The 11,927-nt window shown below is 32.3% G+C and overlaps 1 protein-coding gene across 1 annotated transcript; it reads right to left on the bottom strand.

Annotated features, from left to right (window-relative positions):
• Positions 1-5,361: 5,361 nt before the first annotated feature.
• Positions 5,362-10,399, bottom strand: LOC122593108 (importin subunit beta-1). The gene is made up of 3 exons (XM_043765464.1): positions 10,283-10,399; positions 6,660-9,069; positions 5,362-5,832 (listed from the first exon to the last, which is right to left on the bottom strand). Exons 2-3 carry the CDS (start codon positions 9,059-9,061, stop codon positions 5,637-5,639), a joined length of 2,598 nt encoding a protein of 865 aa, XP_043621399.1. The 5' UTR covers positions 9,062-9,069; positions 10,283-10,399; the 3' UTR covers positions 5,362-5,636.
• Positions 10,400-11,927: the final 1,528 nt, after the last annotated feature.

The raw sequence follows: 11,927 nt of genomic DNA, 5'->3' as shown, positions 1-11,927 counted from the left end.
ATCATTTATTATTTGGGTTGTGGTTTTTTCTTATCTTTTTTAAAAAATTGCTTCACTATTCTTACAAAAAATCGTAACTATGTATATATCCTTTCAAAACTAAAATTTATTTCACTATTTTTGCAAACTTAATATTCACACACAGAGTTGATATCAAGACCAACATGGTTTCTATTAACATCCTTTAACTCCACATCCTTAGCAATCTCGAACTCAAGGCGGCAGCCGGAATCCCAAGAACCTCATGGGCGGAAGTGATTATGATCTATCACAAAAGCAAAACCGCCACCAACAGAATTTGTGTTTATTTAAATCAAGAGTAGAAGTCGAAAATGGTATCCATAAAGTCATTACTCTATCAATCTTAATACAAGATAATGTTATTTAAGAAAAAATGGCTTAAAGAATGTTTCGGTTTTCTTTACAAGCTATTATTAAGATTCATACCACAACTATTGATATATTTACCATATTATATAACTTTGTGATATTGACCAAAACTATTGATGTGGTAAATATATCAATAGATATGACACCTTAGCATTATGGTTTAGATTACTAAAAGCTTACATGAATATCATAGGAATTCCAAATTATCTTATATGTATTTTTTTTTTTTTTTTGCACGATATCATCAACATCCGGATCATAAAATATATTGTATTGAAATTGAAATATGAACTATACTGTATTAAATGTGGGGCTCATGAAATTTGAAATTGATAATGACGGTAGAATGTTAGATCGAGCTGGTGAGGTTGGCCCAAGTTCTCTATTTGGGTCATTAAAAATGGAAGTAAAACTCCAATATTCAATTGAGTTGACCTCAGTACTCCCACGTCAGTACTCCCCTGAGTTGACCCGACATAATAAACTCGCTTACGAATTGAGAAAAATCTTTGTAGGATAAAAATGGTGATTCGGGCTTTGTTTTAGAATACGACATGTATAATTTGAGTTGATGAATTGACCCGGAAGATTCGACTCATGAGTGAATTAACTCCTTGCTTCTTAAATTAACATTAACCAAATCGAGTTTGCAACTTTTAAAGAAATCAGATAATTGATATCAGGATCAACATGATTTCCATTAACATCCTTAAACTCCATCTACTTAAAATGTCAATATTGATGGCGACGGAGCGAACCAAATGTATTGCTAAGGAAAATGAAAAGTTTTTTGTATTCAATAATGGAAAAAGGGGTTACAAAATACTAATATTACATTCTTGATTTGTTTTTTAAGTAAGAAAGGAAAGAAAATAATAATAAAAGAAACATTAAAAGATATTGTTCTTAGGTTTAATTTAAAATGGAAAGAAAGAAAAATGGAGTGGATCTTAATCCCACAAATTTTAACTTTCCTTCCAAATAGAGAAGATTGGAATGAACAATGTGAAATTTATAAGTTTATCCTTTTAACTTAATAAATTACATGGATATATATCTATAAAACTATATAGTTGTTATCTTTTTAATATAACTATCAACTTGTTTTTCTTTTTCTTTCTTTAACATAAACTTGAGAATAATTTTTTTTTAACTTTTTTTCCATTTATTTATTTTTTATTCTACCTTACTTTTTTTGCAACTTAGAACTTGAAAATGCAATGCGAAAGTTTCCTTTTATATATATACTGATTGCAAAAAAAAAAAAAAAAAATCTAAAAATTTATAATATTATTATTCTATTCAAAAACTTAGTTTTATTAATAATTGTATATTTGAGGACAGAATTGTAAATCTACATATTTTTCCTTTGTTTCCCTATAATTAACTATTTATATTTTTGTTCTTTGGTTTTCTATTATCTCAACAATGTTTTTCATGCTTACAAGTTTTTTTTCTTTTTCTTTTTCTTTTTACTTTCTTTTCTTTTCATTTCACTCCTTTTCATTCGAAAACTCATGGTTTTATGTTCGTGAGATGGTTATATCAATGATGAGAGTTTAATTCAAACTGGTGATTTTGTTGATGGTGAAGTGGTGATCATGTTATTAACATGTTTAATGATACTAGTAGTAAATGTGATTGGGAAGAGGTTAACTCTGGGTTAGCGAATCGTATATGCCTATATGGTATGCTACTAATCATATGTTACTTGATGGGAGACAAATTGTAGTATTGTAATAGGTGATCGTAGACTATTTAACTACAAGTTCTATCTAAAAAATTAATATATAAATGATCTTTTACTTTGCCCTTTTTAGTACAAACAAATGATAAGGACATTAAGACTACTTTGTATCTATTTGTGTTTCTTAATGATATTTGCTTATCTTTGCAAATAATTGTGCTATTTTGTTTGATTACTTGAGAAATATGGTTTTGAAAATGGGAAATGATTAATCCTCCTAACCAAATAGCCTAATAATCCTCCTAACTATGAGATGATGACATGTGGAAAAATCAGGGGGCAAGATTAGAAAAGAGAATTAGTGGATACACTGTGATGAGAATTTTTAGTGTTCATCTGAAGAATTTTCCGAGTATAGGTTTTAACATAACTGCTACACCGTGGTGACTACACTGTGATGAGAGTTTTGGTTACAACTGATTTTCTTACTACACATTTTGATTCTCATACTACAAAGATAATGTTATGACTCTTTTCCCTTCATATTAGAAGTTATTCAACTTTTTTACACTACACCTTTTCCAAGCTACAATGGTAACCACTGAAGCATAAATAAATTAAAATTTCTGTTAGACTTTCTCAATCTTTGTTACATTCTTCTTTCACCTGACAAAATGAGATTATTTTATTCTCTCTGATATATGGGAATAAGAACCATGGATTAGATCACATTATATATGAAATTATTCGATAATCACCAATGAAATCAACAAGCAACTAGTCCCCTTTTTTTTTTTGCAATTTGAGAGCTTCCGATCATCTGCACATGCAACTCACTTATCACATGGTTGGCTAACGTTTGTGGATTTGTTCATTAGGCTTACGAAGACTTGTTAATTTGTTGATTTAGGGCTACTAAATAAAAGATTATCGACCCTTCTCCATCTAAGGAATATAAGGGCAAAATAAAGGGTGAAAAGTTATTATTAAGGGCAAAAAGATCATAACAAAAATTTTATAGTATGCGAAGTAAAATCCGTAGTAAAAAAATCACTTCCCGTTGGTTAGTGGGGATGCACCTAAAGGCCATTTAAGATAGCTCAAAACTTGGATAACAAATGCATATAAACAAAAGTAAAAAAGAGTATGTTCATTTTAGGTAATGAACGTAAATCACTTTTTGCCGTTCATTTAACTTCATACATGTTTGATAATTTGTTCATAAAACTATAAAAGTTTGTCCGAAAACATTTGTTAGTATATACGAGAATAAGTATCCGCACGTTGCGGCGGTGAGATGGTGGGGGTGATAGGTCATAAAGTGTGATAGGTCATAGAGTGTGATATCCAAATGTTTTAACCGTATAGGTTCCACCATCAGATTTAAAAATTCGTAGAAATTATATCGAATGACAACTCTAATGAAAGTGCATGAAATTTTAAAAACACCCATATAATTTTTATAACTTATCGATGTACGATTTTTGAGATAAAAGATTTTGAATGAATTGGAGGAATAAATGATTTATGGAAGAGAGAGAAAAAAAATGATTGGTTGAAATTTAAGGAGAGAGAAAGAGTATTATAGTTTTTTTGGTAAATATTGAATAGATAGAGAGACATTTTGAGAAAATAAATGTTGAAACTTAAAATTTAGACATGTAGAATTTGCTTTATAATATAGTATAGATATTCATTTATATGTAATTTATACTTTCTTTATAGTATGTTTTATATTATGTGACATTTTTTACTATTGTAAATAGGTGGTAAGAAGTTGTTTACCAATGTGGTATATGCTTTTGTAGGTGTACATATTTAGCATAAAGACTCAAATTTTACTAGTAGAGTTATTTTCTCATACTTTAATATAGTTTTTCATGCTTAATTTACAAATAATGAGCAGTAACATGTTTTATGTTTGATGACTTGATTTTAACTACGTTAAATCAAACAAACAAACGAAGTCACGTTGATGATGTGTTTTGATTATATTACTAGAACATTTCACACGTAATACGCAAATTAAATATATTAAGTTGTAGTTGTAACTTATAATAAAATTAATAGTTATAAATAAGACGGGTTGAAATTTGAGGATATTACTATTTTAAAATATATTTTGTATAAAAAGTTAATAATAAGATATATATGTTAATTATATCTTTTATAATGGTATAAAGTTAAATGTAGATATTATTTATAAAATTTTTTATATATTAGAGATACTTATTGACATACAAAATTTTTATAATATCGTAATTAAACAAACATAGAAAAAAGATGTTGAAAAATGGCGATGTTGTCATTTTTACAGTCATTTATTATTTTAATTATTTTAGTTATATACATTTTGGTAATATGTTTTTTATTTAAAAATCATAAGATACTAACGATGTAAATCTAAATACTTATAAAAAATATTTTTATGTTATATGATAAAAATCCGATATAAACTCATAATTTGATAAGAATGTACGACATAAAACAAAAAAAAAATAGTATAATGTAAAAAAAGAAGAAAATCAAAAAAGTGATTTTAAAAAGTATAATATAAAATTTAGAAATTGTTTTCTATATTATATTATTAAAATAATTATTTTCTATAATGGTTAAAAGACCCTCAAGACTGACGTTTGTTCTTCTTTTTGTTACCATGCTTCCACCCAAAGGTGCCTTCTTCGAGCGCCTTGACACCTTAATATCAACTCACCCCCTCTTCCACAAGTAGGTGGAGACCAGGAGAGCCGGGAACCCCAACGGGAACCGGAGTTCTTTCCCAAAGAAGCATTTAACCATTTTCCGATTTATGTCATTTTCCGATCTACATAATTTGTTTGATTTACGTAGTAGAGTAATCTTACAATAGCTACAATTAACAACTTTTCAACTAAAATGCATCACATTATAGAAATTAAGGTAAAAAAGGTTGTTTTTTGAAAACTTATGCCACTATTTTTATACAATTTGACAAAGTCCAAACAAATTCCACAATATATTGACAGTTGACTTTTTTTAAGTTCAAACTATCATATTTCTTCCCCTAAACTACACATGAATGTCTGATATACTATCACAAATACCCCATCAGTAGTCCAACTTTTTTTTTTTTGTGCAAATGTATCATTCTAAATACCGTAATCTAAAAGAAAAATATATTCAAAATGGCAAAACACAATGTTGGCAATGGAGAAAACCTACAAATAGTCAAATAGAACACTACCAAAAAACGTTACAATTATCATGAGATAGAAACCGACGGAAAAAAAAAAAAAAAACAAGTATGAACTACAGGATCAAAAGGTTTCATAAAATTGATCAGCCACCATTATAGTGACCTGAATATGTCAAGTCTCGTACACAATGACCTTTCCACCAATTTTTGTACATGGATTGATAGTACAAAAAGACACATGGCAACACAGCATTTACCTGTCCTGAACTGACCCGACCTGACATGACATGACCTGACCCGACCAAGGTTTAAACTTGATAACCTCATATGAAACCATAATTGAAAAAGCGCATTTTTCAGTGAGCGAGAAAGAATGATGATTAATCAGGCATATGAGCGTGCCAGCATCCCTTGGGTCCAAGTGGCAGTCTCCTTGAGCTGTTCATCTTCAGATTGAAGACACTCTACTATGAACTCTTGACAGAATGTCAAGTCACTGAATAGGCCCTTCAGATTTGGACCAAGTGCATCTGCAAGATCTCCCAACACTGCTACTGCTGCTTTTACCACACTCTCATCCCTACAAAACCCACGAGTATCAGACTTGTAATATTGAATTATAAAAAACAAGTACCCAAAAAGAGTTGAATCATAATGGGTAGAACAGACACGTTAGGTTTAGTACACACAAAAAAACAGATGGTTAGCAATGATATTCAGATTTAGTAAACAAAGTCCTAAACCAAGCATTAAAAAAAACAAAAGATGGCTGTAAGAGTCATCAGTAATAGCTGTTTTATTAGATTAAGCTTTTGGCTGCCAAAGTCTGAAACATATCTGTCATAATCATAACATTTGCAGCATCATAATAAACCACACAATTCGATTCATCGAGTAAAAAATGTGAATTCCATAAGTAAATCAGAAAGTGCTATCTCCTATCTGTTGATGATCATCATCCTCCGTATTCTAATATGTGGTGACCATGCACTCACTGCCACCACCCACATGAAAGAAATGTTTCTATTTCCATATTTGGTGATGCCATAATGTGAGACTAGAGACACATAGCTTTCCGATTATCAATATAAGTACATTCTAATTATGCATAACTTTCATGATTATCTTGTAGTAGCTTATTCTAATCATTTCATATAGATTGTTAGGAAAAAAAAAGCAAATGTGAACAAACATAATGCTTGGAAAATTTATCATAACCACAGAATGGACAACAGAAAACTACGGTTACTGGCACTTCAAAATGAGCAAGCAACTGGATATAGTAAGCACAGACACTCAGATTGGCATGAAATAAGTAACAAGAAAAATAACTCATGTGCACCATGTGAGCAAATCAACACAGAAACAAGTAAGCAGATCCAGAGAACAAAAAAATACAATCCGTACCTGTGGACATCCTTAACAACCACTTCTATGAACTTTAAAAGGTGTGGAGCATGAGGCAACATAAGCTGAGCCTTGGATTCCTTGAATACTTGTAAGATACCAGAGTATGCCTCAAATATGCTTCGCTTCAACTGATTACCGTACTCCACCATCTCTTCATCATTGGTGTTTATCTGAGCACACACTTCAGCAGCTCCTTGCATCATTGGGATTGCATAAGGAAGATACTTCTCAAAATGTTCTCCAATAGCAAGTGCCACATCACCAAAGCATGAAAAGATTGGAGGTTTGACAGACCGGTTTAGGTCATTACTAGAAAGATCCTTAAGAAGCAGTGTCATGATACTATCACAAAAAGGTAAAACCTTATCTTCCAAAGCCCTGCATATATCACCAACCACCCCAACCGAGATAGAACAAACCTCGTATTCCTCAAAATTCTGAAGACCCATCTCTAAATACTTGTAAAATTCTGACATATATTTTACAAATTCGGGTCCAGTGGCATAAGCCAGAGAGCCAATGGCAAGCATTGCTTCTTCATGAACTGTTGAACTTCGGCAAGCAAACACTTTAAGAAATAACATCATAATCTGATCAGCAGCTTGAATTATAATGGGTTTACTTTCATCAGCACTGCTAAGTTTCTGGATGATTACTTGCATGACACCGCAAAGCACAGCTTGTAAATCTCCTTGATCTGACGACAAAATCTGAAGTTCAACTGTCTGTCCCAGTTTGGTCATAATAATGGGAAGAAGCTGTGCTATTATTTGCGATGAGTCAGCAAGGTTAGAACACCTAACAACCTCATTCAAGGTTTCATATGCAGCAGACCTTAACTTCGTATCACTGGCATCTGTTCTTTCTGCACTTCCAATAAGAGAAGTTATGATATCTGGAAGATACGGTGTGAGAACAGATGAGCCATGTTCAAGACCCTCATATCCCTGAGCAAGAAAATAAATCGCCCCACAGACTTTTTCAGCAACATGAGGTGAATCTTTGAGACTTCCTAAAAGAACCCCCATAATTCGCTGAATGTTACCAGCAGTAATAACAGAAAAGCCAGTCGCTGGACAATGCAATAACTCAAAAATACGACCGAGAGTCCAAGCAGTTGTGTCTTTTACATGGCTGTTTTCATCCCTCATAGCATTAAGCAGAAACTCTAATGCAGATGTGACCATTGGGGAGAGCTTTTCAACACTAGGACCTTCAAGAGTTGATCCAAATGCATATGTTGCTGCCTCACGTGATCGCCAGTCAGGCTTTGATATGTTTTCCTGCACGAAAGGCATAACTAAGGGCACTATCGCATCCCCAACAGTTCTAGCAACAAGACCAAGGCATGTTCCTCCTGCCATAGCCAGATTCCAGATACCATCTTCTTGATCTTGCTCTTCATCCTGCTTCAATAGAGTTTCAAGCAACATGGGAACCAACTGTGGAAGAGCCTTCTCAATGAATCGTGAATGAGGGTACGAATCTCCACTTTCACCAGTTTCATAGTCTTGAAGCTCGATCTCTTCATCACAAATGGAGCTCCAGAACTCAATGGCTTGGAGAGCAACACCTTCCTCGTCTCCTTTGACAGCATTTGCAGTTAGTTCAAATAGAGTCTGCATATAAGGCGCCAAGACATCATAGTATGTTGAAGCTATTGATACAAGACATTCAAAAGCAGCTTGTCTGATATCTGCCTCTTTAGCCATGGCTGTTTCGCAAACAACTTTCATGATGTAGTTTCTCTCCATCTCGTTTTCAAAATTGGTTTGAGCAAAATCAAGAGCGTTGTATAGTGCTGTAGTTGCTGCAAGACGTACAGAACTATGCTCAATGGCATTCATTCCCTGGACAACAGCAGTGAGTACAGAGTTCACTTCATCTTGCACAAGATCATTGTGGGATATCTCTTCGCAAACATACCCAAGTGCCTCTAAGGTTGCTTGCTTCAATGATGCAGGCTTATTTTGTTGGGTCATATTTCCAAGCAAAGAGCCAATAAGGTCCGGCCATTCTTTTCTTGGAATTTCAATGGAAGCAATCTTGGCAATAACTTGGGCAGCAGTGTGCCCTGCTTCAGAAACAGATGAACCAAGAGTATTCAACAGCAAGCCTTTAACTTGAGATCTGAAAGACACGTCATTTGACATCCAGCTTTGCACTAAATGCTCCTTTGTTGTAGCATCTTTGGCATCCAAACAGTTCTTAAGCACAATACCAGCCAACTTACGAGACTCCAAAGGCTTGCCATCATTAGAGAGCTCAACTGACAAGGACAAAAGAAATCCAGGAAGGTTTTGCTCCTGAAACTGCTTAAGTCTACCCTCGGCTTCAGTTCGGACATTTGTGTCTTGTGATTGTGCAGATAATAGAAACTCTGTAATCTCAACAGCCATTTTTTCGCCTATTCAAAAACACAAAAATCACAATCAAATATCTCTAAAAGTCAGTAAACTCATCTCAAGACAAAGTTCAAGGGTTCATTTACAAAGAAGATCACAACTAAAATCACTATCTAAGTAAAAAAAGCAAACAAAACCATAATCAAGTAGCTTATTTCTAAACATTATGTAAACAGATAGTAATCAACAGCATCATAACATGAATAATTTGCAAACAAGCAACCCTAACAGCACGAGTAACACTTTTTACTATAAATACTGACAAAATGCAGTATTAGTGAAACTATATATTATATATTTATATTGAAGGGTATTCGCGATTGCTGATTTAGGTACTCCTAACTATATGCAGAGGAGATACAAAACAACAGCTATCCTCTGAAAACTGCTGATCCGATATTTTTATGCAAACAAGCACTTAAAAAAAAAATCCCGGATACCCCCAAAACTTCCCAATACACAATTAATAATGCATCTATTCAGATTTAGGATAATCTACATCAAACCATCGCTTTTCCATCACAATTTCCAAATTGTTTCCAGTAGCACAGTTTTAAAGCATTAAAAATCTCAAGCGAGAAAACTTCAGTACGTTTAATAGCTATGTTGACAATAAGCAAAGTATCCGGCTGAAAAAAAATTGCTCGTTTCACTTTACTAGCCACAAACTTTTAGTTTTCAGGAAAATGCAATAAGCTAGCTACAAACTTATATACACACTATGTAACATAAGTTATCGTTATTTCCTACTTGGAAACAGTCATATTTATATACTCGAAAAACTGATGATAATCAATTAAAATCAACAACAAATAATCCTCAAAATATTAAATATAAATATATATATATATATATATATATACACACACACACATATGTAATCAACAAATATTAATCACTCAAAATCAACCAAATAATCCTCACTAAACATTTTCAAATATTAAATACAGATATATATTTATACACACAAGCGTATATAATATATATATATATGTATATATAAGCATCAAAAAATGAACGGAACTACACAGTAATCAACCTAATCAGCCATAAAAATAACATAAATTAAGATCTGTAAATAAAAAAATAAATTAATACATAAATTAACTTCAATTTTATAAATTCAAAAATAAATAACAATAAACCCTAGAAAAATAGATCTGCAGTTAAAATCAAAAATAAAATTATACAAGAAATTGGATGATGAAATTATACCTCAAAGGAAGTGTGCGGATATTTTATTTATTTATTATTATTAATATTATATATAGAGAAAAATATATATAGAGAGATAGAAGGGTGTATGTATATGTAGGTTTTAGAGAGAGAGAGAAGGGGGTTTAGTATTTCGAATAAGTGAAAGGAAGCGGGAGTGAAGGAGAAAGCGAGGGATTTATATGGAAACAAAGGAATAGAATTGTTTAGGGGTATGAGAAACGGGCAGCTGACCGTACTGCCCGAGATCGCCGACCTGTTTCTCTAGAACCCTAGATGACATTTTTATCCTTTTTTTCATTTTTGATTTGTATTTTGAAATCTTGAACGTGCAAGGAGCGTGGTTCATTTTAAGGGTGGGGGAAAGCTTGCCCACTTCTCCCCTCCTTGATTTTTTTTTTCCACCCCTCTCCTAATGCTAAGAGCACCTTGTCACCCCTCTCCTCTCATCCCCACCTTTTTCTATTTAATTTCATTTCTATTTATTTTTAAAATTAAAACATTTTATTTAATAATTAAAACTAATACAATATTAAAAATAAAACAAACAACAAAATAAAATATCAAACTACAATATTAAACAAAACGACATATTTGGGGGTGTTGGGTCGTGTTCCGAAAATATAGGATTGTTGAAGAAAGGGTTCATAATTGTTGTTTGATAAATTATATGTGTATATATGATATATGTATGTGTGTGTTTTGTATTGTTTGATAGGAAATCAAAAAAAAAAAAAAAAAAAACAATGGAGGTTATGATAAAATGAAGAAGAAAAGTAGAAAGAGAAGTGAAGGAGTCGTTGGTTTGGTGGGCCACGTTGAAATTATTTTATTTTTTTTAACTAAGCACCCCAACGGTCAAATAAGGAGGCATGGATACCGACACCACTGTACCCAAATCGCTCCCCACCACACCAGTACCGGAGGGTCGGCACGGTGTGCCAACCGGTACCGGTCCCTTTCCCTACCCACTCCGTCCACCCTAATGGTGTGGATTCTATTTTTTCCCTACTTAAGCCATGTTTGGCAATAGTTTTTTCTCAGTTTTAGTTTTTAATTTTAACAATAAATTTATAAGAGGAAAGTGAAAGTAGTGTGTCACACACTTAAGTTGGGTGAAATCCTTTTGCATACTAATTTTTTAATTCATAAATGTATAATGAATAAATAATGTGCCTTATGTTTTTTATAGATTAAAAAATTAGAATGTTATAAGGATTTCACCCCAATTTAGGGGGTGTTTGGGATTGATTATGTAAGCTAGAATTTGCGTTTAAAAACTGCGTTTTGAAAAAGTATGTATCAACATGCTTTTCCAAAACTACGTTTTGTCTATGTGAAAACGCAGATAATCACCTTTTTTGCCAAATACCTTTTTTTTATTAATTGCGTTATGTAAACACTTTTTGCCAAAAAGTATTCTATTTATGCATTAAAAATTTACACTTTGGATAAATATGTAATTATGTCTTTTAAGTGGGATATATATCTAAATTTTCTTATAACGTGCGGTGATAGATGACTTTTCAATTTTTTCAAAATGTGTAAATTTCTTTAAGGACACCCTACAAAAAACAATGAGAGATGACTTTACCGATCGATAACGTGCGGTGATAGATGATTTTTCAATTTTTTCAAAATGTGT

This window comes from Erigeron canadensis, chromosome 3, assembly GCF_010389155.1.
Source record: "Erigeron canadensis isolate Cc75 chromosome 3, C_canadensis_v1, whole genome shotgun sequence".
In the NCBI taxonomy this organism is placed as follows: domain Eukaryota; kingdom Viridiplantae; phylum Streptophyta; class Magnoliopsida; order Asterales; family Asteraceae; genus Erigeron; species Erigeron canadensis.
Note: the sequence above shows the minus strand (reverse complement) of the source record. Positions and strands in the feature narration are given on the sequence as shown.

Coding starts and splice junctions, on each gene's coding strand:
- LOC122593108 (XM_043765464.1), bottom strand. CDS start 9,061: ATGGCTGTTGAGATTACAGAGTTTCTATTATCTGCACAATCACAAGAC. Junction 5,833..6,659: donor GTTGTTAAGGATGTCCACAG/GTACGGATTGTA, acceptor TGGGTTTTGTAG/GGATGAGAGTGTGGTAAAAG.